This window comes from Ambystoma mexicanum, chromosome 11 (genome assembly GCF_040938575.1).
Source record: "Ambystoma mexicanum isolate Mex_15411 chromosome 11, UKY_AmexF1_1, whole genome shotgun sequence".
In the NCBI taxonomy this organism is placed as follows: Eukaryota; Metazoa; Chordata; class Amphibia; order Caudata; family Ambystomatidae; genus Ambystoma; species Ambystoma mexicanum.
The window spans coordinates 891,871,391-891,894,202 of NC_090934.1; the positions used below are offsets into that span (position 1 = coordinate 891,871,391).

Genomic DNA, 22,812 nt, shown 5'->3' on the forward strand with positions numbered 1-22,812 from the left:
AAGCGTTTTTCAGCTGGCTTTTCCCATTGAAAAGGGTTTTTTGTAAATCAGGACCTATATTCATTAAACATGTCCTCAGGGCCACTCAAGTAGCAGGTCCGCTGAGAGTGTGTTTAAGGGTAAAAGTCCTTCTTTGGATAGCTCTCAGGACCCAGTCCCAATTCATGCACTTATGTCTCTGTTCTTTGAGACAGCTTTCTGCACTGTGTATTTCTTATTTCATTAATGTATTTCTGTGCCCAAGGCTTTGAAATACATTACATAATCTCATATCAATAAGAATAAAATGTAAATTAGCATGTTCAGCGCTCTCAATTTTCCCGTGGCCATGTGTGAGAAGTCCACCAAGTCCTGTTGCTCAGAATTCTGAGACTTCAAAGGGACAACACAGGACTGGATGACATTCTCGCGCATGGTCATGGGAAACGTGAGTGCTCTGCATGTTAGCACTATATAAAAGGCAATACATACACATTATTGCATATTAAGGAATCCTACAATACTTTCAAATGTTTAGCCTTGCATCAGTTGCTGAAAAAGAGCACACATATTTCTTCCTGTATTCAAAAGACAGCACCTAACAGTGGATGGTGTGAAGGGTGGAGTCTCGTGGCCTTTGATTTCTGGGCCTTGTCCCTCCCTTCAGATTATGTTTGTGGGACATACCATTTTGCAGTGCTGTTATACTTGCATATGTTTGGTATAATATGCTACCCTATGCTACCTTCTCTATGCTCTGACCAGATGTGAAAGTATAGGTTCTCAGAGGTTGGCTATGTTACACTGTGTTGTGACATGTTAGGCTATGCCATGCCATATTTAAACTGGTGGCCATATTGAACATTCTTTGTATGTTGGATTCTGCATGTTGTGTACCCACATGTTTGCCAGAATGTTTAACTCGAATATGTGCATTTCAAGTCCAGCTACCTTTATATGGGTACCACCACACAAACATCCTTCTTTGTATTTCCTCTCCCTCCCTGTCTTTATTTAAACCTAAACATTAATGTCAAATATCAAATATTCAGTGCTTTGAAGCATCTATAAGGGCGTTGTTAGCATTCCATAAACACCCAAATAAGTAACTAATAAACCTATGCGGCACTCAGGTCAAAAAAGGCCAAGATCCTCGAAGTAGACTGGCACGTGAGCTGCTAAACCCGTGCGGCACCCCTGTCAGACATAAAAGCCTCAGCCTGCCCTCTATTAACAGGACAGGGTAACAGAAGGTCAGGTTGAGAAGGGCAGGCATAACTGGACTAAGTAGATTATGTCCCAGAAAAGGCCAGCCTCAGCCTAAAAGGAGTTGTGCATCTCATTTCTCTATAACCATCCCCACGAGGTATGTAGCAGTCCACATAATCTCCCAGAAAGCCCCTCCAAGGCTTTGCTCCCAGAGGAGCCACAGTTCAAAACACATCCTCAATAAACAATTCCCATAGTTCCTCCCATCTGACCCTTCGCCCTACTTATCCTGTTTGACGCACATTCACGTCTGCCTTTCGCATAGTCTTGAGTGCCTGGAGACCGCCCCTGGGGTGGTAGCGATGCACAATATAAGTCAATATAACATGCACGATATTAGTCAATATAATATAACATAGTTTTATGAACACAACTTGCAAAGGGAGCTCAGGGTATATTTTGTACTATAGATGCATATGCAATTCGTTACTTTGATCGACTAATCCTAAGGTTTTTTTTCAATTGTATGGAATGATTGTGACCACTCAATTACCTTACCTTCTTTTACCAACAACACTTACCTTTGTAGTGATTCTATTCTTGACTAGGCTGTTCCAAAATTAACATTATCGAGTTTAACCAAGGGTAACATGTGAACAGATGCCTGGGCAAATAAGCCACCACACTTGCAGGACTACATTGCCTGATCATGAGCCCCTCATGCATGTGATGAAACACTTGTGTATAGGCGCGTTATAAATGCCATATCATATCATATAATTTCTTACTAACTTGCAATTCTCAATATCTGCCTTGGAAAACAACCCAATTATCACGAGTTTTGAGGACATAGCCTCCTGCTGTCATTTTCCAGAGCAATGGGGTCCATCAATCACAAAACGGACATGAAGACATGTTATCACAATACATTGTTTCCTGGCTGCATCCCTGCTTCCCTTTTGCAGAGTGTTTGACCCAATTTCCCATCATCTTATCTTCCCCTTGCTCATTCTCGTTCTTCCAGCAAACTAAGGTGTGTATAGCCCTGGTCGGGGCACAGTATGTCGATCTGAGACAAGCCTAGGTGCTCTGAACCCTCTATGACTGTGAAAGAACCGTGGCCATTTCTTGGCCTCAAAGGAAAAGCTTGCTCGGACTGCAGGCTTACACTGCTAGCTAAATCCTGGGATCCAAGCAACCTGATTGGCTTTTCCTACGAACCTGAGTGCACATTTGAAATAAAACATATTTTGTTGCCAATTGATGTAGTGCAAAACAATTATTCAATGGTGTGAATGCGACAATGCCTCATGCTATGATAGGATATGATATGATAGTCTATTTATATAGTGCCCATACACAAATGTGTTTCCCTTCATTGCAAGGGAAGGAACAAGAGTTACATGACATGAACAGTGAGGATATGTGAAATTAACTATCGTTCTCGGCCTGGGGACATTTCAGATAGCGCAAGCGCTAAGACAGATAAGGAAGGGAGGGGGAGAGTGGGAAGGAAATGGAAACAGACAAGTGACTAGGCCTGATGACATTTCTGATAGAGCTGGAGAAAAAAAGGTGCAGTTTTTCTTTTTGTATCTCCAATGAAGAATGCAAGAGGGCAGAGGTTCAGAAGGCCAGCCTAGTTTCTTAGAACAGGGTAACCTCTGGACAAGCCAAACCAATCAGGGTAGCGATAGCGGCGGTCAAGACTAGGTCTCAAGAGGGGTGAGGGTGACTGAAAGCCCGCAATGAGCACACAAAGCAAGGACGCTTACAAATTACTCCAGACAGGTGTTATAAAAATATAGACACATTTATTACAAGGCCTTTCTAACATCGACCATAGTAAAGAATCACGGTAAAACTCCAATAAACCAACACATCACAAGCAATACAATATATATACAAGACCAAGGGGTCTAAAGAGTTAGAAGCACGAACTATGCAGACCACCTAGAAGGGGAGGAAAACAGGCAGTGCAAGTAATCGTTAAACCCAGTTCGACATCAGAGGCCACCTAACTAGAAGGAAGTCCCAGCCCTACGAAGAGTGGAGCCTTGTGCTCAAAAGTACCTGCACACGCAGGTGCCAACGGGCAAAGGAGAGTCTCTTCAGGGAAATCAGGCAGTTCAGAGAGGTGAACAAAACGATGAAGAACAGTTCCCCGCTACTCAAGCGCGGCCTCCACTTGTGGGCAGAAGCAGGGCGCAAGTGCAGAAAAGGGTTGCTGTTTACGACAGCGATGGAAAACCACAGGCTCCTGAGGGAGGGCGACCGGTTAGGGTATTGACTACTCACCGGTCCCCGATGCAGGCAGACCCAGGCTTCTATGGTTCCGTTTCGGTACTGGCAGGTTCAGATGCGATCAGCAGGATGTCTCGACGCTGTGTAGATTCCGCGACAGCAGGAGTCAGGGTCAAGGGTGTCCCAAATGCAGCGAACACGCACAGGTTTGTTACCACAGCAGGGAAACTCGGCAACCGCAGGTATTCCAGTCCCAAAGCACACGTCTCACTTCAGACCTGGGAATGCCAAGTGTACGAATCGTGTGAGAGTGCCGAGGACACAGGATTAGCAGTAAGCCAGATGGCGGTGACAGAGCAAGGTTCTGTGTAGGCTGGTCAGTCCACTGGATGGCCCAGGGATGCTTCCGAAGACTTACGTACAGGATTTGGTGAAGATGCCGAGAATAGTTGTTCCCACTATTCTAAAGGGTCGAAGTGCCAGTACAGGCCTTCTGTTCGATCAGAGGCAGAGGGGTCTCACAGGACGACAGCAGTGCAGGGTGCCAAACCTTCAGCGGGTCACCAGCGATTCCTCGACTCAGCTTCTTAGTTGCAGGATACTTGGCTCCTTATCCTTAATTTGTGAGAACTCAGGAGATCGACATGGTAGTGGGGTTTTCAGCCTCCTCTTATCCAGAGTTCCCTTTGTGCCAAAACGTAGAGGACCCAATGGGAGATCTGCTCACAAAACACTCACACCATACGTGGACCTATCATGGACCACGGTGGTCCCAGGCATTCAGGACACTCTAGACTCTCTGGCACCCAGGATGTGTATTGGGAACAGACATCCCAGCCCACATCCTGGAGGCACACACAAGGCATGCAGAAGCCCGCGAAAGCGTTGTGTTTCGCGGGAAAGTGCATGACCAAATAAGGACTGCCCCGGATCGGCTCGACCTGGGGGAAGGTGAAGGGGCAAGACGGTCAGCGGACAGGACAAAGAACCTCGTGGCATGGCCATTTTGGAGGCCAGGCCACCCATTTGGGCCAAACGCCGGAAGCGCGGTTAACATGGCAAAAAGGGGTTCAAAACACAAAGAAACGATAGCTGCCACCAGTCCCGTCTGTGACACACTTGCACATTTCATGATAAGTCCAGCGAGAGTTTCTAGGGCCTTGGGATGACTAGAGACCCAAGAGCACGGTAATGTAAGTTACGGTGCACTCTTGTTTCATGTTGCTCAAAAGCTGCAACATGAGGAAAGGACTAAGGGAAATGAAGTCTCCCGGTACTGACTTTCTTAAGGGCATGTCAGTTTCCCCGTAAGAATGGAGCGAAAGCCCAGAGGAGTGCGGCGGAAGGCTGCACTTCTCCAGCAAAGTCTAGATCAGGGTGTAAAACAACAGCAAAAAGTTTGGGGGTTGCCACATGGAAGGAAAATTACCTACAATTATGAAATCTTTCCTAAGAAACCTCAACCTACTACCCCTGTTAAATTTGTTTAAACAAGTTTCAGTGAAAACAGCAACTTAACCATAACTACACAGCCACTATCGTGGCTGTGTAATATATGCAAAAAGAGGGGTGGTAGGGGTGCAACTCTGGGTCCCAGCTGGAATCTTCTGAACAGTCCAAAGATCTTATATTCCAAGTGTGCTTTCATGCCTTAGCAATCGTCAGGGAGGCTGATTGGGTTCAGGTGTACATGGTTGAATCCCTCTGGTAAGTACCCGGCTGTAGCAGCAGGATATTCTGGTATCTGTAGTGTAGAGCCAACCAGGACCCAACTCTCCCCTAATTTTCAATGTCAGGCCTCAGTGGGGACAGGGGGAGAGTTACCAACAGTGTGGCACTCCAAGGTCAGACATGTGTAGCCTGGGTGCAGTCCCGCTGGAGTCCCAGTCTCCAGTTAGATGTGCAAACAAAAAGAAGGGTCGTAGGGGTGCAAATCTGGGTCTCAGCTGCAATCTGCTAAATTGGACCGGGGGGTGGTTTATATATATACACACAATTAACAAGAGGGGTGCCACCATGATTCAGTATTTCTTCCAATCTATGTACACCCACGTTTCTATGAGAGAGATGCATGACTCTTCTACACCTTGATCCTAAAATGCATGTATTGAATTGTGGGTAGCAGGTGTTGAGGGCTACAACAGCTAATCAGTGTATTCGACTGGCACTAGCTAATAACAAAACACTATGGACAAATTCTATTGATGAATAATGTACTGCTTCGTTTGGGGGGAAACATTCTTAGAAGTCTGTCCTTGCTGATGGATCAACAGAATACCTGAGTCCAAATATTATATGATATGCTATGATGTGGCATTTATAAAGTGCCTCTACACAAGTGTTTCTAGGCAGACAAGACAAGGAGGGGTAAACATTGGGAAGATAGCATAACGATTTACTAGGACTTGTGTCATTAAGACCAAGCAAGTGGGGGCCAGAGGGAAGTGGAGAAGTGCCAGGGGGGAGTGGATGGGGGAAGTGCAGTTAACTCAGAAGTGCAGCCAGCGGGTGGCTCATAAGTGCAGAGAGAAGGGACTGTAGGGTTGCAGATACAGACCCTTAAGTGCTAGGCAGCCCAGAGGCAGGGCAAGGGCAACTGTACATGCAGGAGCCGGGGCCCTAGTTCAGAGGGTGACCAGGTGACCAGTGCGCAGAGCAGTCAGGTGCATCAGCAGGGGGAAGGGAGAGAGAAAGCAGAAGCGAAAAGGAAGGTCTTGAATTTCTTCTGGAACCAGAGATGGTTCTGCTCAAGTTTGATAGAGGCAGGGAGGCTGTTTAAGATGGAGGCACCAGCAGAGGAGATAGATCTTCCCCCAACTCTCCGCTTCGAGTAGCGTCTGACCCACACAGAGTTGGAGGTGGCTGAGTTGAGAGCTTGAGAAGGAAGATGTTTTGGAAGAGAACATTGGAGGTAGAGCGGTCCCAGGCCCCAGCAAGCTTTGTGGACGATGCAGCGGGTCTTGAACTTGATTCTTGCAGCCACTGGGAGAAAGTGAAGAGATTTCAGAGCTGAAGAGATACAATACCTGGGAATATGGCCCAGCACACATCTCGCAGTCCTGTTCTGGATACGTTGTGAAGTTCAAAGAGTAGAGGCAGGAAGATTTAGAAACAGGCTGTTGCAATAGTCCAGCCTAGAGATGACCAGAGCTCTGGTGACAGTGAACTTCTGGGGGAAAGGGAGAAAAGGGAGAATACCTTTGAAGAGGTGCAGCTGATAGTTTGACTTCTTAGAGACATCAGAGATGTGATGAGAGAGGGAGAGGATGGATTTGAAGATGACACCAAGGTTCTTAGCTTCATAGGAAGGAGCAGGAAGAGGGCCAGAGTGGGCGGCCAGAGAGAGAGAGAGAGAGGAAAGGAGGGAGCGGGTGTCCCAATGAGGAGGATCTCTGTTTTACTGGCATTAAAGCAGAGATCATTGGCAGCACACCATTCCTGAATTGCTGACAGGCAGTCTGCTATGCTAGAAGAAGGAAAGTTGGCTGAGGGGGGCCTGAAAGAGAGCGGAGTGTCATCTGCTTAACAGTGCAGTGGGCAAGAGGTGCCTGGTAGTGGTTAAAGAGCTAGGGAGAGAGGTTAGACCCCCAGTGAATACCACAAGTAGGGAGATAGAAGAGCGGAAAGAACCCAGTTGGACCTGAGAGCGTCAGTCATGAGAAAGAAGGTCAATAAGGCCACAGCTTGATCAGTAATACCAAGATTGTCAGGAAGACGATTGAGCAGAATGGCATGGTTGACTGTGTCAAAAACAGAGGATAGAACAAGGAGAATGAGGACAAAAGGGAGATTAGAGTCATGATTGGAGAGCAAGTCTTCACTAGTTCAGAAGAGCATTCACTAGTTCAGAAGAGCATTTTCTGTGCTCCTGGCAGTTCTGAAGCCAGATTGTTGGTCATGGAGGCAACCAACAGATTCGGTATGTATATTAAGCTGGGATATAGCCAGCTTTTCCAAGAGTTTGCCCAGGAAAGGAGTAATGGAGATCGGGCTATAGTTTGCTGGAGAGGAAGGATCGGCCAAGGGCTTCTTTAGAAGGGGGTGCTCAAGAGAGTGTTTAAGAGGGGAGGGGAAAGTTCTAGTGGGAAGGGAGTGATTGCAGAAATTGGCCAGGGTTGGAGAAAGGGTGTCAAGGTGGCCTTAATGGTTCTGGATGAACAGGGGAGAACCTGCTATGACAAGACTTTCATAGATCAGACGTGTTTAGAAAAATCATCAGGTGTGAACCGGGAAAAGGAGGAGAAAGGAGTAGGAGAGATGGCCTCAGACGGCCAGGAGTGGTAGAGGAGGAGAAAGATGAGGTAGAGGAGGAAAGAGTGGACAGGATGTCCTGAGCTTTATTAGTGAGATGAGAAGCCAAGGCCATGCAGAGGTCCTGGGAGGTGGAGACTGCAGCAGGATTGGCCAGCTCCTTGCAGATTTTTATAAGGTTTGGCTGAGATGTTAGATGCCACAGAGATGCAGGCTTGGGTGTAGGCTTTCTTCTTAGATAGGACTAAGAGTGTGTACTGCCTTTGGAGCAGGCAGCATGCCAGTATTCAGGGGGTGTGCTTGATGCCCTCCACTTCATCTCAGCCACCCTGCACTTGCGTTTATGGGCAGCCTGGTCGAAATCATACCAAGAATTGCACTTGGGTTGGGCTTGACACAGGCAAGGACATCCAGAGTGTTAGAGATAGATGATGGTTGGAGAGGGCTGTGTCAGGGTGTGAGTCAGCCAAAGGTCCAGGAGGAGTAGAGAAAGTAGAAGTAAAAGCTTCAACTGACACATGCTTCATAGGTCGAATGAATGAGAAAGTAGGTGGCAGTCCTGGAGTTGGCTTCACCTGCGGGCTGTCACGACCCTCGCCCAAAACCCCCTCTGGCAAACCTATTGGCCAGGTGGAGTCAGGACTCGGGCCTCTAGAGACTGGCATTCTCTTCCAAAACCCTCTTGGGGCCACTCCTGGCGCCTATGGCGCCAGGCTCATACACCACGAAAAAACATGTGCTTGGGAACTACTTAATGTATTGTCAGCCAACATGGAGGCATCCACATAGCTTGGTTCCAAGGAACCAAGCAATGCGGTCTAGTGTTTTGGGTGTGGTAGCCTAGGGACTACTTTACCTGGACTATTTTGTTCGGGCTATTTAAACCACACCCGAGCAAGACAACACGCTCTGCGTTACTTTGCAGCTTGCAACGTGACGCTCACTGTATCCAGCTATTCCCTCGAACCTCGAAGAAACAGAACCTGGAAGGAGACAAAAGGAACAATATTAGCAGCAGCATGTTACCTGCAGTCTTGATCTTTAGCCACTCGCAGCTGCTGAGAACAGCTTCCTCGATTCTGCATGCCTCCCGGACAGAACGACCTGAAAGAGGAAGATAGAGGCAACATTAAAGTAAGCAGTAGAGACATTTGCAAATTACGAACTGCTCAAAAGGCTTACCTGGCTGGTGGCCTCTCGGCTGGCACCACTCCAGACATTCCACTCGTGCTGAAGAACACCGCAACCTACAAGAAAGGAAAACACAGGTTAGCAAAGGCAAGACTTTGCAGCGCTGTGCATAGCGCTTACTTACCGCATCATAGCGCTCTTAATGTGCCATCATTTACCAGTGGGGCTCAACCAAGCCAGTTCGCTGCGCTGAAGCTCTGCATACCTAAGGGAGAAAAAAGAGACATTTTAAACAAAGAAAGGCATTCAGGATTGCAACAAAACTAAAGAACAACAATAAGACCTACCTGAACAATATCAAACGGGCCGGCGTCAGTGAGGTAACTGGACCGCACACGCCCATGAAAGACAACACGCCACTGCAAAGAAGGCAAGACAGAGAGCACGCCTAACTCTACCAAAAGGTAAGGAGAGGGCGCCAGAGGGGCTGAAATCATACGGGGCTGGAGGGAGGATACTTCCCCTGTTGGTCAGTCTTGAACACAGTCCTCCTGTATTTTCAGGCAGAACCTTCCCCGCAGACCACATCTGGGCAAAGCTGAGAAGCATACCAGCGAGTAACCCGGCTGGGTGGCGTCCCTGTGGATACCAGGTGAGTGTAACACAGGGAAGAGAGAGAGAGACGTGGGAAGAAAGGAGAAAGTGAACAATCCAACAGAGAGGAGTGCTGAGAGGGTTACAGAAGGGGAGGTCTGAGAAGATCAGAACATCCAGGGTATACCCTGCAGAGTGGGTTGGGCCAGAGGGAAGAATAGAGATAGAGGTTGTGAAAGAGTCCCAAGGAAGTGCTGGTAGCATCCAGGTGGATGTTCAAGTCTAAAGGGATGTAAAAGTTAACACAACAGTTATTCTGGCCACAATACACAGGGATCAGGTTTTGGATCTTCCATCTCTGATATCACATCTGGACTGTGTAGGGCCATGATCCTTAGTCCTTCCTTCTCCCCTAAACCAAGTAAGCATTCTGGATCTACAGTGTCTCACACCTTTTTCTTGCTTCATGTTGTGTCTTTATTGAATGTTTTTTCTAGCTTTCCTATCCACCTCCTTTCATTGTGCTCCTCTTTTCACTTCCTCATCCATTGTTTTCTCCCTCTTCTATTCTCATCTGCTACTCTCTGCACTCTTTTACTTGAGGAGAACCATCTCCAGTTCCGGAAGCACCTCAAAACCTTCCTCTTTGCCTCTGCTTTGTCCCTCCTTCCCCCCTGCTGAATTCCTGGCAGATACTGCACTGGTAACTTGGCCACCCTTTCTGATTCTCAGGCCTTGCCATTTGCCCTTCTGCACTGCCTCCCCGGCACCCCCTGCACCAGGGAACTGTTTCCTGTATCCCTACAGTCCCCCCTACTGGCACTTATATAGCACAGTGGCCATTTTTATTTATCTTATTTATTCATTTATCCCATGTACTGCACTTTCCCCTCTCCCTCCCCCCTTGCACTTTTACCTTCCCCCTCCCCTGCACTTGCACAATCAGAATGACACCTGTCCTAGTAGGATCGTTGTTCTGTCTACCCTCTGTTCCCCCTCCCTTGCCTCGTCGCGTCTTGAAACACTTGTGTGTAGGCGCGTTATAAATGCCATATCATATCTGTGCCACATACTCTGCTCCTTTCCCTCCTCAATTCACCTCCCTACTGCACCACCATGCACTACTCTCCAGCACCACACATGACCCAATTCGTACACCAGACTTTTCACCATGCTTTTTGTCCTCCCCTTCCACTAGTAGATGTTACCCTGACACAGGAAATAACTTCACAAGCAGACTTTTTGAGATGTGTTGCTGCGCGACTGAACTACTTATTACTACTTGATGAAAAAACAGCTGGTGGATTCAATATGATGTGACTTCATCAGTGTATTTAATGTATCATTTTCCAAGAAACTTGGGGAATGGAGGAGTTGGCATTCCAGGGGTTTCAGCTTTTTTCTTTAATGTCCTCCAAGGGAACCAAGGGCAGACCATTAGGAGGGCTATCATTGTGGCTGAATGTTGCACTTAATTGAGAGGTGACAATATGTGAAACAGGTTCTCCAGATTCGCAATACCTACACATTCGTCTTAGTAAAGCGCATGCTTTGCTGCTCTTTAACATTTACATTTGTCCTGGTAACAAGTGAACACCTAACATGATCAAGATTATTCGTGAACTGGTATTAGATATGATACCAATGAGATACTTCACATTTTGCTTGCAGTGGACTTAAATCTGCAATATCAACTCCTGGGAGATCTTGTGAGTTTTTGGGACAACTACTACAAGGCTTGGGACACCTATCGGGTGACTAACAGCCAAGGACACCTATATTGGAATTAATAGTTAATCTAGAATAGATTGTGTCCTGTTATGAGCTAAAGATTGGGAGCTGGTTATTGACTATGAAGTCCTTGTAAGCCATAAAAGTGACCATAGACCAATTAAGGTATCTTTTAAAAATCCCATCAAACCAAAAAGTACGGAAATAGGCAGTGTTGGAGCAGTAGAAATTGATGTTGCCAGCCCTGTAGGATGCAACATAAAATGGGCTAAGCTCATCATCCCCCTATTTAAACCAATACTCTTTGGGACCACTCTACAAATTCTGGATGTCTTTTCCCTAGTCTCATTAGGGGATAAAGTAATTCTTGGTGAATTTAACAAGGTCCTGCATCTGCTCCAGCTGCTTGTAACAAGGCACTTTGCAAGTATGAAGAAAGATTCTATAGAAAGGTAAGAATGGTTTGACCTAGAATGCAGGTCAGCCAAGTTGGACCTCATAGGTGGTTTGAGAGTTGCTCCAAAGGTAGACATAACGCTCATGTGAGCAAAAAGGGGAGCCTATAAACTGCTAATTAAAACAAAGAAGGAGGCCTTTGTTAGGTCAAGAAGGCCTGCTTTACAGTAGGACATGAATTGTGGTGATATGTAGTGTTTTTGGAAACTGATCAGTAATACTGTTGTGAAAGGAGGGAATTGCCTGACCTGTAGTATAAATCCAAAGGCCTGGAGGACACTCTTTATGCAGTTTTATGGAGATGACCAAGGTGATTTTGCACCTGTTGGGTCTTACCAAGTTTTAGTTGAGCAGGAGGCCAGACTGAGCCCTGGCGTCGCCAGATTTGGGGTAAACTGGAGTGACATAGAGGAAGTGATCTGGTACTAACATGGGGGAAGGTACCAGGCCCAGACCGTATAGCAACAGATCTGTAAACTGATGAAATAGTTGTATGGAGTCTTATTTTATGGTGGTTGTTCAATGCACTAATTCACCAGAAACAGTACTTCCATCGTGGAGGAACACCATAATAGTTCCCATTTACAAAAATGTTTTAAAAAACCTTGAAGGGAAGAACCAGGGAACTATAGGCCCATATCACTACTGGATAGTGTGGGAAAAATATTTGCAAAGATAATCTTGAGATATCTACATGCTTGGGCAGACACCAATGAAATTATCGACCCGGGCAGGCTGGGTTTCGCAAAGGAAGGAGCATGATTGACCAATGCTTTAAATTGCATCGTATAGTACACAAGTATGTTAGATTGAGGCGATTAAGATTAAAAGCTGTTTTTATACACCTCGAAATAGCTTTCGACAGGGGCCCCGAAATAATGTATGGCAGGTGTGGTTCAGAGGGGGGCTCCCAACTATTTACTTGCAACAATACAGCACCTGTACTCATGTAACACTGCATCAGTGCGTTGGGACATGGCGGTGCTACCAGCGAACCTTACATAGTAAATGAAGGGTGGGCAAGGCTGTGTCCATGCCCCCTTTCTTTTCTGCATATTTATTGATGAGGCCATTGGAGCAATTTGTGCGAAGTGCCTGGAACAACAAAGATTGGGCGAGGAATCGGTCTTGGGTCCATTCTTTGTGGACGACACAGTGTTATTGTCGACCTCCCCAAATGGGACCAAAGGCGACCCTGAAAACTTTTGGAAATACATGCAAAGAGCTACATTTTGAAGTCAACATCAGAAAGACCAAGGCAGTACTGTTTAGACCTAGATTCTCCAAACCTTCTAATATCACCATTAGTATAAACAATTACGTCTTGGAACAGGTACAATTTGATGATTACATTGGTGTGAGATTCTTTGAGCCCAAATTGACAAGGTTTGCCTTAGACTCAGTAAATATAGTGGGTACATTTTGAAGCTTTTTATTTACCATGGGAGAGGGGCGGTATCATCCGCACTAACCTTGTATAACATGCAAGCAGTTGCTGCTTCCCTTTATGGTGCGGAAATCTGAGGAAGCGCAGATCTTGTGAAGCTTGGCACTATCAAAAATCAATTCCTGAAGAAACTGCTAGGCCTTCCAATTGCCCGAACACATCGCTCCATATGCAGCAGGGTCTTTGCCTGATTGTGCGAGAGGCTCAGGCCAGTTTGCTAGTGGCTGAAGATTTGGCATATTCAGTCTCTAGCTAATTACAAAAAAGCAATTATTCATGTAACGGGTTTGGAATTAGGAAACGCGGTGCCCAGGAAACGGCATGCAAAATCCATTATATTTTTATATGAACTCGGCTATGAATCTTTGTTGATAAGCCCATCCACTAATTAAAAAAAACACAAAGTTGAGATTTTACATTTTAAACACTACTACTTTTACTAATTGTTGGGGAGCAGCCAATGATCTAACATGAGTCATGACCGGTCTGTGGATATACGCCCAAAACCTCAGTCCATTTTCTTTCTTTTGTGCAATGGTATAGGGCATTGAGAGTACTTCATACCATTGTTCATTTTAAAGAAAGTCGGAATATAGTTTTTTACTGTACTTTTATCTACCTAATGTTGAATGTATTTTCCTGAGCACAAACAAATGATCTATAGATGTATTGGGCTGATTTGTATTTTTTAGTTTTCGTACTTGATGAACATGTTTCCATTTTATTGCTTTTATGGCACTTTTTGTTTGCCGAATAAAGCTTGATTTGATGATGATGATGATGAAAAACCTGTTTGTAATTAGGAAGGCTAAGGAATTTGGTACAGCACACCACAACTATCTTTGGAACACATGGCGTGCTGAGAGTGCTACTATAACCCTTGGTGCGAGTCTCTGCTTCACTGTACCTAACTTCTTTCCACAGTACATAGGGACTGGCAAATGCCAGTGCATGGGGTTTCCAGATCTCCTTGTTAATGGGGCCTAGAAACCTCTGGCATTCTAAACAGTTGGTGCATAATCTTATCTATAAGGTTCAAAGAGGCAAACTGAAGCAGCTTGTAACGGAGTGGGGGACGTTTTGGGTCCCCCCTTATCCAATCTCCAGGGCTTGCATCTCTGAGCAGCTGGAGATCTTCTTGAAGCCATCATCACCCCACTCCAATGTTCTATTATCCAACCAGGGACTTTGTCACGCCTTCACCTTAATACCTTAACATGGGCTGTAGTATGTTATAACCCGGGTAGGGCCAGACAATGCCGAGATAATTGCCATTAGCACCCATGGGTCAAGACTAGGGTGCTAAGGGTATTTCTATTTTGGGGAAAGACAGGCTATCACAGAGCAGTGTCTACTAATTACATCGAAAAAAGATTCCTGCAATGAAAGTGGTGTCTTTGGGCCCTAGGAGGAGTCCCTCGTCCATTTCCGTGATGGCATGGAAGGAGGGCGAGTAGCACATGCTGAGAGCAGAGGGGACATTATATTTTTTTTTCTTACGAACTGCATGGTATAGGTTCAGACAGAGGTGGTTGGGACGGGCAGGAGCTAGGTGCCAACAGAAAACTGCTTGCTCTCAATACTGGATTATATTGTTAGGTAAAGCTTTCATTTTGAGAAGCCAGAATGGCTGGCCACCCTGCCTTGAATATTAGTTTGTAGAAAACAAATATTGTATTGTCACTTTTAGTAGTGTAAAAGAACATTGTCAGTGGTGACAACTGCTTGATACCACCAGTTTCAGTATTTGACACATTTTGATTGTCATGACTCCCACATCGTAAATACATCATATGATATTTATTGGCTGGTTTCTCTTCCAACTCATGGACAGCATTAAAACAATAGTGTCTTTGTCACCATTTGTAGGATTGGCTGTAAACATATTTTGCTCTCTTATAAAGTTCTTGTAATTGATGAAAACCAAATAGAAAGGGATTCTTTGGAATGTGAGTTTATTTAGCATTTTGATTGTGGAATGCAAGTTGCATGCAGCATATCTGTCCGGTATACGGTGCACCACATGTACTTAGATTGTAATGACACAGACCATTTGTGTTGCATTGGATGATGATAATCAGATCCTTGTGGTGCGGTTCATCGTACCCATTTATTTTAATACATGGACCCTCATCTGTTGCTTTGGCCTATGTCCATTTACGTTGTTCATAATAACCTTCCCAGTTGTCCTAAGCAACCTAACAATACTCTATGTTGCATGGTGTTCGTAGAGGGATGAGAAAGAAATACTATGCAAGCCATCATGCAAGTCTAGGAGGAGCAATCTTCTTGGATACAGAATCTTCTTTTCAACTCAACAGATTGCTATAAACAAACACACATTCCTGTTCATAACACATAGAGCTACTGTATATTTCCATTCTTGTAAAAGGCAGCAAACCACTCACTAATTCACAAATAAAGCCTATATCATCCTTCACATAAATACACATTTTACCTTTTGTGCTTCCTGTTGAGCTTGGAGCAGGTGTACTGGGTTGTGAAGTGGTGGTACGTAACGTTGTAGGGCATGTATATTTGATTGTGTCCAATGTCCCATTTGCACCACAGGTGGCATTGATGCACCCGCCCATGCTGTCTGTCATTTGGTAGACAAGCTCCTTGTATTTGTAGATTTTTCCGTTGTAGACACAGAGGCAGGCTAAACAGGAATAAGGAGAGTGTTGCCTTTAGTCAAATGAAGAAGTTTCACTCAAGGATTGAAGCTGCAATATTTGATTTTGAAGGCAGGTAAATAGGTATACAAATATATATTTTGGAAACCTCTCAATTTCCATGAAGGCGCATAATAATAATACAAAACCAACATAACATGCATATGGTGATTCCATTCAGGAAGGTAATGCTCTCCATAGTACAAACACCCTCAGTATAAACTCTACACAAATAAGACATACATAAAATGACAGAGATTTGTAAATGCACACGCAGCATTGATTTGCTATCAAGTCAACAAAAATGGCACTGAAAGTTAATCAGTAATCTTTGCTTCTTATGTCCTTTCAACGTAATTCATTTTCGTTTTTTTATTCCTGATTTCCAGGGCATGAGAAGTTATTGTGACAAGAGCAGAACCCTGAATTTGTCAGGGGGGATGCTTTGATCTCTCAGCCTAGGGTCATTCAGGGAGAAATCCAGAGCCAGTCCTACCCCTGAGGGTGTCAGTGGCAGTTTGGAGGGCCCCATTACCTGTCCTCTCCCCCAAGTGCCATTCTATACATGTGCAGTACCGATTTGCATCACTGCATGCTCCTTAACCAAAGGGCTGGCCCGGTTTTCTCTTGATTTTCCAGAAATGCAAAATAAATCAGAGTCACAGGAGAAGACCAGCCACAGTATGCCAACCCATCAGCACCCCACGCAAACTTAGACCAAAACCCAGCAAGTGAGGGAGAGTCAGCGGGAAGAGAGCTGGAGATCAGCTAATTTTACATAAGCCCTTTGTGAGTGCTGTACAGACACCCCTGGGAGAGATGAAGCAACCAAATGAGGAGGTGGAGCACCGACATGTTGGTTACATACACCACTCACCTGACGACAGCCTCAGCCCCACATCATCGAGACCAAGGTGGCTGTCCTAGACCACCAGAGACATAGAATAAGAACACAACACACATGGACTATACTTACCTTAAGGCAACCAAGCCATGGTCCCCTAATACTAATTTGTATTTTATGCAGACTGGTCTACCTTCTTGCAGCATGTCAGCCAGAGCAGAGAAAAGGGGCAGGGCTTAAACTGCTCTCTAAAGAAATCTGTAATGATGATCTCACAGAGTGGGGAAGACAGGGCCAGATTGGCCAGGCCAGATGACCAACCAGTGAAGAAGGGGGGATAAAAGTAAGCCAAGAAGCAAGAAATGATGGGTTGTTCAGTTGAGGTCAGAGAAGGAGGATGTTGCAGAACACAAGACCAGCAGGAGAAAGATGGTGGAGCAGATTCTGAGGCAATTCTTTGGAACAGGTGACATTTTGATTAGTCATTGGAAGTGAAAGGCTTGTGAGTGTGACCAGAAGAGGTAGTGTAGGGAGTTAACATGAGGGTGAAAGAGGGCGCCTGAGACGAAGTTGAAGTTGTAGTAGTGTAGAAGACGGAGTAGTAGTGAGGAGCAAATAGTAGCTGTGTGGAGGAGGGCGTAACAGTGGGGAGGGGAGAGTAGTAACATGAAAGGGTGGAGGCCAGCTGTAGAAGGTATGGGACCTAATCATTTATAATACAGTGAGAGGCCCTCCCACTTATACCAACACTTCCAGGCCATTAAGCCCAGTTCAACCCTGAGAGTAGTAATTGGGACATCCCAAATTAGCACCTCTTTGATGTCCCAGTCAAATTGACTGACTTGCAGTTCCACCTCCATACCATATACCAGCGCTGGGATTACCTTAAATGTATAAAACTCCAACAAAGGCATAATAGTAAATCATCAATATTTTTTTACAAATTTTCCGCTTCTGATGCACAAACTGCTCTGCTTTTTCCTTCAATCTATCAATAATAAGTATTCGACCTGGAGATGTCTCAAAATGGAGGCCCAAATATTTCACGCTCTTAACTTGGGTCAGTTTAACACTATTTGTCCACCAGCTAAAACCGTATTGGACAGCTGCCTTCCTAATAAATTGAATTACGCCAGATTTTTTTATGTTAAAAATGAGGTTGTTCTTGAAAGAATAACTGGCCACAATTTAAATTGTCGACATAAACTAGCCACGCTATGTACAGATCATGCATCTTAGGGCTCGCCAGTGATGCTTTCTCCAAAAATTCATTGAGGTCTCAGAGGTATCATTTAAAAAGGCAAGAGGCCAATAAACATTGTTTCCATAATCTGTGGTAGGTGGCTATTTCTTTCATCAAGGCACCCTCACCATTTCATCTTACTTTAAGTGATGTTCCTTCATGTAAGTATATAATGATTGACAATAGCGCAGGGGGAATGCCCCACCTATCCAATTTTCCCCACAATTCATGACAATTCACTGTGACAAATGCCTGGTTAAAATCTATCATAGATACATGTAGTGCTGGAGCATCTTTCTGACAGGCCATTTCCCTCAAACATGCCAAAATAATCCATGTAAGATGGTGTTCACCCCCCCTGCGAAAATCGATTTGGTATTTTTGAAAACGTTTTATTGTATATGCCCAATGCTAACCGCGTCAATAAGTGTGTAGTTTACTGGATCTGACATATTGCACTTCTTGTAAATTGGGACTATAACAGTTAGCTTTCACGATGGGGTAGTAGTTTTAGCATCCAATATATTTCAGAACAATGTAGTTAATACCATTGCCCATATTGGAACATTATTTACATTGGTTACTAATTGGTTATGAATTGTATTAGGACCAGGTGATCTAGAAATTGAAGCTTTCATTATTTTTGTTAGGATGTTCCTGGCACATACCTGTATTTGTTCCTGAGATTGAATCTCTAAGTTACGCCAATAGCTGTGAAACTCTCTTTGAAACATGAAAGTTTCATAACCAAGTTAACTCTTCAATTATCGTTGTACAATTAGTGATTGGTTTTGGTGAAGATGGGTTTATAATTTTGCCATATCGTAATCCACACCAGCATTTGTTTCAATTTAACAATTTAATATAGCCTTCCATGAACATGGATTTGCTTCAGAATGCATGCAATACATTGAGGTACATTTTGGAAGGCATAGGATACATTTTAAAAGCATGTTGTTCTTCTTTTTGTGTGGGGAACAATCCATTGTGCCCCAGATCGCTGGCCTGTAGGTTTCTGGGGACAATATACTAGCTCAGTAGAGATTTCCTTCTATGCCTCAATAGGGTCACGTACATATTGCTGTATCGAATCAGATTGTAGCCCCCGTAAGGGATCCTATTTTCCTTGATTGTTGACGTGGTTATGACAATTACCATTCTTTGATGTGCTTGCTCCCTCAGTGAGGAATGACCACCAATTTAAGGGTTGACCTACCTATGTATTACGATCCTAAAGGAGTAGATTCTATGGCAACTTACATTGTGACAGATTGTGAAGGGTTAACGTCCAGATCTATTCCCATATGTGCAGAGTTATGATCAATATGTATGAATAAGGTGGTTCAGAGCCAGAAGACCTATGTCATCGGCTTAATATTTGATCCAGAAGAAAACAACAAGTTGATACCTTTATTAGACTTACAAAGTCATTTAGTTTGCATATTTGCATGCTTTCATGGAATGTCTCTACTTCCTCAGGAAGAGATGAAATGAAGCATTACAGCGTACATAGCTCCTCCTTCAGATACCCAGTTATATGTGCCTGTCTGTATCAGATTTGTACATTTGCTGAGAAATGCATGTGGATGGGCAAGTGCCCCACACATTGCAGTCTTCAAGGCATAAATGGTACACTCTGTTAAGTAGGACAGGGGTCAGTGAAAGTGGAGAGCAGGGAAAAGAAATAACAAAAAACAGCCTACCCTATTAGTGTTCTCTTAGGAAGGCAGGTGGGGTTGGTTAGGTGTCAGTCGTTGTATGTGCAGTCCAGCTGAAGCTCGGTATGACAGGCCAGTCCCTTTACAAGATCAGTGGTAGCACAATCATAGGCATATCAGGCTTGTACCTCTAGAGGTCTAAAAGAGGGTATACACAGCCAGTGTATGTGTTAGGCCTGTGACCCGTGGAGCCTTGTGTGGTAACTTTGTGTCAAATAACATATTGGGATTGTGTTACATCCCAATAAAGAGGATGGGGTTTGACTATGGATAGGGGCCCTGCCAAGTCTCTGTAACACTTTGGCAGATGGGGCTGGATTGGAGGGATTCTGGCAAGAATTAATTTGGCCTCATTATCTTACCGGAAGTAGCCGTGCCGGTAAAACCGGCACAGCTGCAGCCGGAATAATATTTTTACCGGTGCTGGGGAATGGCAATTACTGGGGCATTATGGTCATGGCAGACCAAGTAATTGCCCATTCCCGGGCGCCAGAAAATATTACTTCCCATTCCCATCTGAGTCCCATTGGACTCAATGGGAATGGGGAGGTCGGATGCACCGGCACCATTTGTGAATTGTGCCAGTGCATCCGTCGAGGTCTGCTTACGGGTACTTGTCAGAAAAAGGCACCTGTGAGCAGAACTCTTAGTTTGCAGGTCTGGTAACAACGGTACCGGCAGGCTTACTGGTACCATTGTTACTGGACCGGCAAACTTATAAGGAGGCCCATTGTCTTAGAGAGGCTGGTGTAGTGCCTGTTGAATGTCTGTGAATTACTTTCGAAAAAATGATGGATGTTGTCATTCTTGTACCTCTATGAGTGGAAAAAGTGAAAGTCTGTTAGCTGGAATAGTGACTTATGAAACTGTGATGTCTGTTTAAGCCCCCTGCCAGTGTTTTGAAAATGTGCATGGATTTGAATTCATAGGTCTTTCTGGCCTCGCAGTACAGCAATGTTGAGATAATCAAGGGTATGATTAGCTTCTGATAACAGCTCACTCACTGGACTCTCGTTGCTAGTACATCGCTTCAAACTTTGAAAATGAAGGTCCATGCGTTTATGTAGAGGTCGACTAGTTTCCCCAACTTAGTAGCCACTTCTGGGACATTTCATGCACATAACCTAGTAAACAATATTGCTGGATGCACATATAAACCTTCCCATAGTTTTGTAGTCCTGCTGCATGTAGGGTATCTTGATTGAATCTGAAATGTTGATATGTGGGCAGGTTAGGTATCTTTTGTTTCTGCAAGGTACAGTTCCATAATCTGTGCTATTTGTGTGTAGTTTTCTTCTGACCATCATTTCCTTCAGATTGGCTGGTTATCTGAAAGAAAGGAGGGGCATCTCCTGTAAAACCTCTCTCAGACGTTCATCTTGTTGCAGGATGGGTTAGAGACAGAGTTCCTTAGCAATCTTGCGGAGGGCTTTGAGCTCTGGATTGTATGTGACTCGCAGTGGCACCCGGGTTTGTGTCTTATTTGCTCTGTATTCTAATAGGCTGCTCCACGGGATCTGTGCTGCCATGTGGATCTGGCTGTCTACAATTCGGTGGTTGTAGCCATGGTTTATGAAACCTGATCTCAAACTGTGCATGTTTTTATCTGAGTCCCTTGTTTCTGAGCATATTCGATTGAATCTTAATCTTAATGCTTGGCTGAATATTGTAGAGTGTTTTGTGTGCACTGGGTGGAACCTGTCACTCTTCAAGTAGATGGCACAGTCAGTTGGCTTGCGATATACTGTGGACTATAGCTAGCCATATTTTATTGTTATAATGGTGTCGAGGGAATTTACTTCCAGGAAAGTAGGAAAGTTTGAGGTTGTTTGTTGAGTTGAATTCATTAAATCTTCTGTGGAAGATTAGCAGGTCCTGTTTGCCAGCAGTCCAGATCAGGACACGGACAACGCGCCTGTTCTACAGATGTCCAGTTCATTTGCCCTGCAATTGCTACCTGGAGGATTCCCGGGGACACCTGTCGGGGTCATGGATGTCCCTGAATGTTATCATGTGACTGCACCTGTGTGGCATGACGTCGGTGTCCACGAATGGTGACCGTGGCCGCAAACATTTTAAAAGTGCTTTTCCAGTCAATCTAGGGTGTTTCAAGCAGAAACATTACTCTTGCACAACTCCCAGACTCATTCTATGTTGATCTGGCAATTGTTTACAACTTTTCAAGGCCTTTTTGCGACTTGTTATTCCGTGGACAGCACGACTGTCCATGGATGGTTCCTCAGAAGGGACCCACCCATTACTTTTCCTTATTCTCAATCTGGCTGTCCACGAGAGAGCATTTGGGAAACACCTGCTTTGTGGATTTCTGAAAACATGCTGCAAGGGAATCTACTATGGTAACCTCAGCTTCCCAACCACCCCCACTACAACCACCGCCATCATCATCTGGAGGGGAGCAGACACCATGATGCAGAGGAGGATCAAGGGGAAGACAAAGATGAGGTAGTGGAAGTGCCGACCTCCAGCACCCAGATTGAGTCCTGGGTGTGGTGGTTCCTTAAGATCGTGGGTGTTACCCCAAAGGCATAAAGGCTGCCTGTGTTGAATTCATTGAATGTGGGGTGAAACTCAGTCATGAACAACAGGGGCACTACTCCTTCAGGACAACATCAATTTGCCATCATCTCCATTCTAATAACCCGGTTGTACTGAGAAAGTATGTTCCTTTCTCAGGGAGGAGCAGGCTATCTTCCTCTGCACCATCATCTTCTCCCACTCCTGCCAGCACACAGGATACTCCTGTGGGGCAGAGGATCCCACCCGCTGCCTCTCAGGCCATATGGGATGCTGTAGATCCATACCTTTCGAGGGTCACAGTGTGCTGCATGTATTGTGACACACTGCTTGTGACACACTGCTCTGCAGAGGGGAACAGTTTTGCAGAGCTTTTGAGGAAGTTGTCAAAGAGCATGAGAAACAGTGTCCCCTAACTTAAATTTAAGGCACACCCAACATCTTTCCCTCTCCACCTGCCCCTCCATCTCTGTGGTTGGTGCCCCTTCCCTCCCTTTCCTCCCTTTCCTTCCCCAGCTTAATTTCCCTCTCCTGCAAAGAAAACTGAAAACGAAGTCACAGGCCCTGTGTGGCCTGCATAGTCTGCAGACAGCGCGGTAGTCCACGGATATCTAAACATTTGATGAGGTGGGACGATTAAAATCATTTTTTTATCTTTTTAATTTTTGGTTTTACAAACTGAATGAAAAAAACATTTCACTGAGTTTCATTATTTCTTCTCACTTTCACAAAAATGGCCTCAAAGCATTTTGAAT

The 22,812-nt window shown here is 44.9% G+C and overlaps 1 protein-coding gene across 1 annotated transcript in view; it reads right to left on the minus strand.

Moving 5' to 3' along the window:
* The window catches only part of LOC138503895 (mucin-5B-like), a 365,999-nt gene that overhangs the window by 3,487 nt on the left and 339,700 nt on the right, over positions 1 to 22,812 (minus strand). Inside the window, exon 11 of the mRNA XM_069623966.1 lies at positions 15,501 to 15,704. Within this exon, the coding sequence (XP_069480067.1) occupies positions 15,501 to 15,704 (204 nt within the window). The remainder of the gene's footprint in view (positions 1 to 15,500; positions 15,705 to 22,812) is intronic.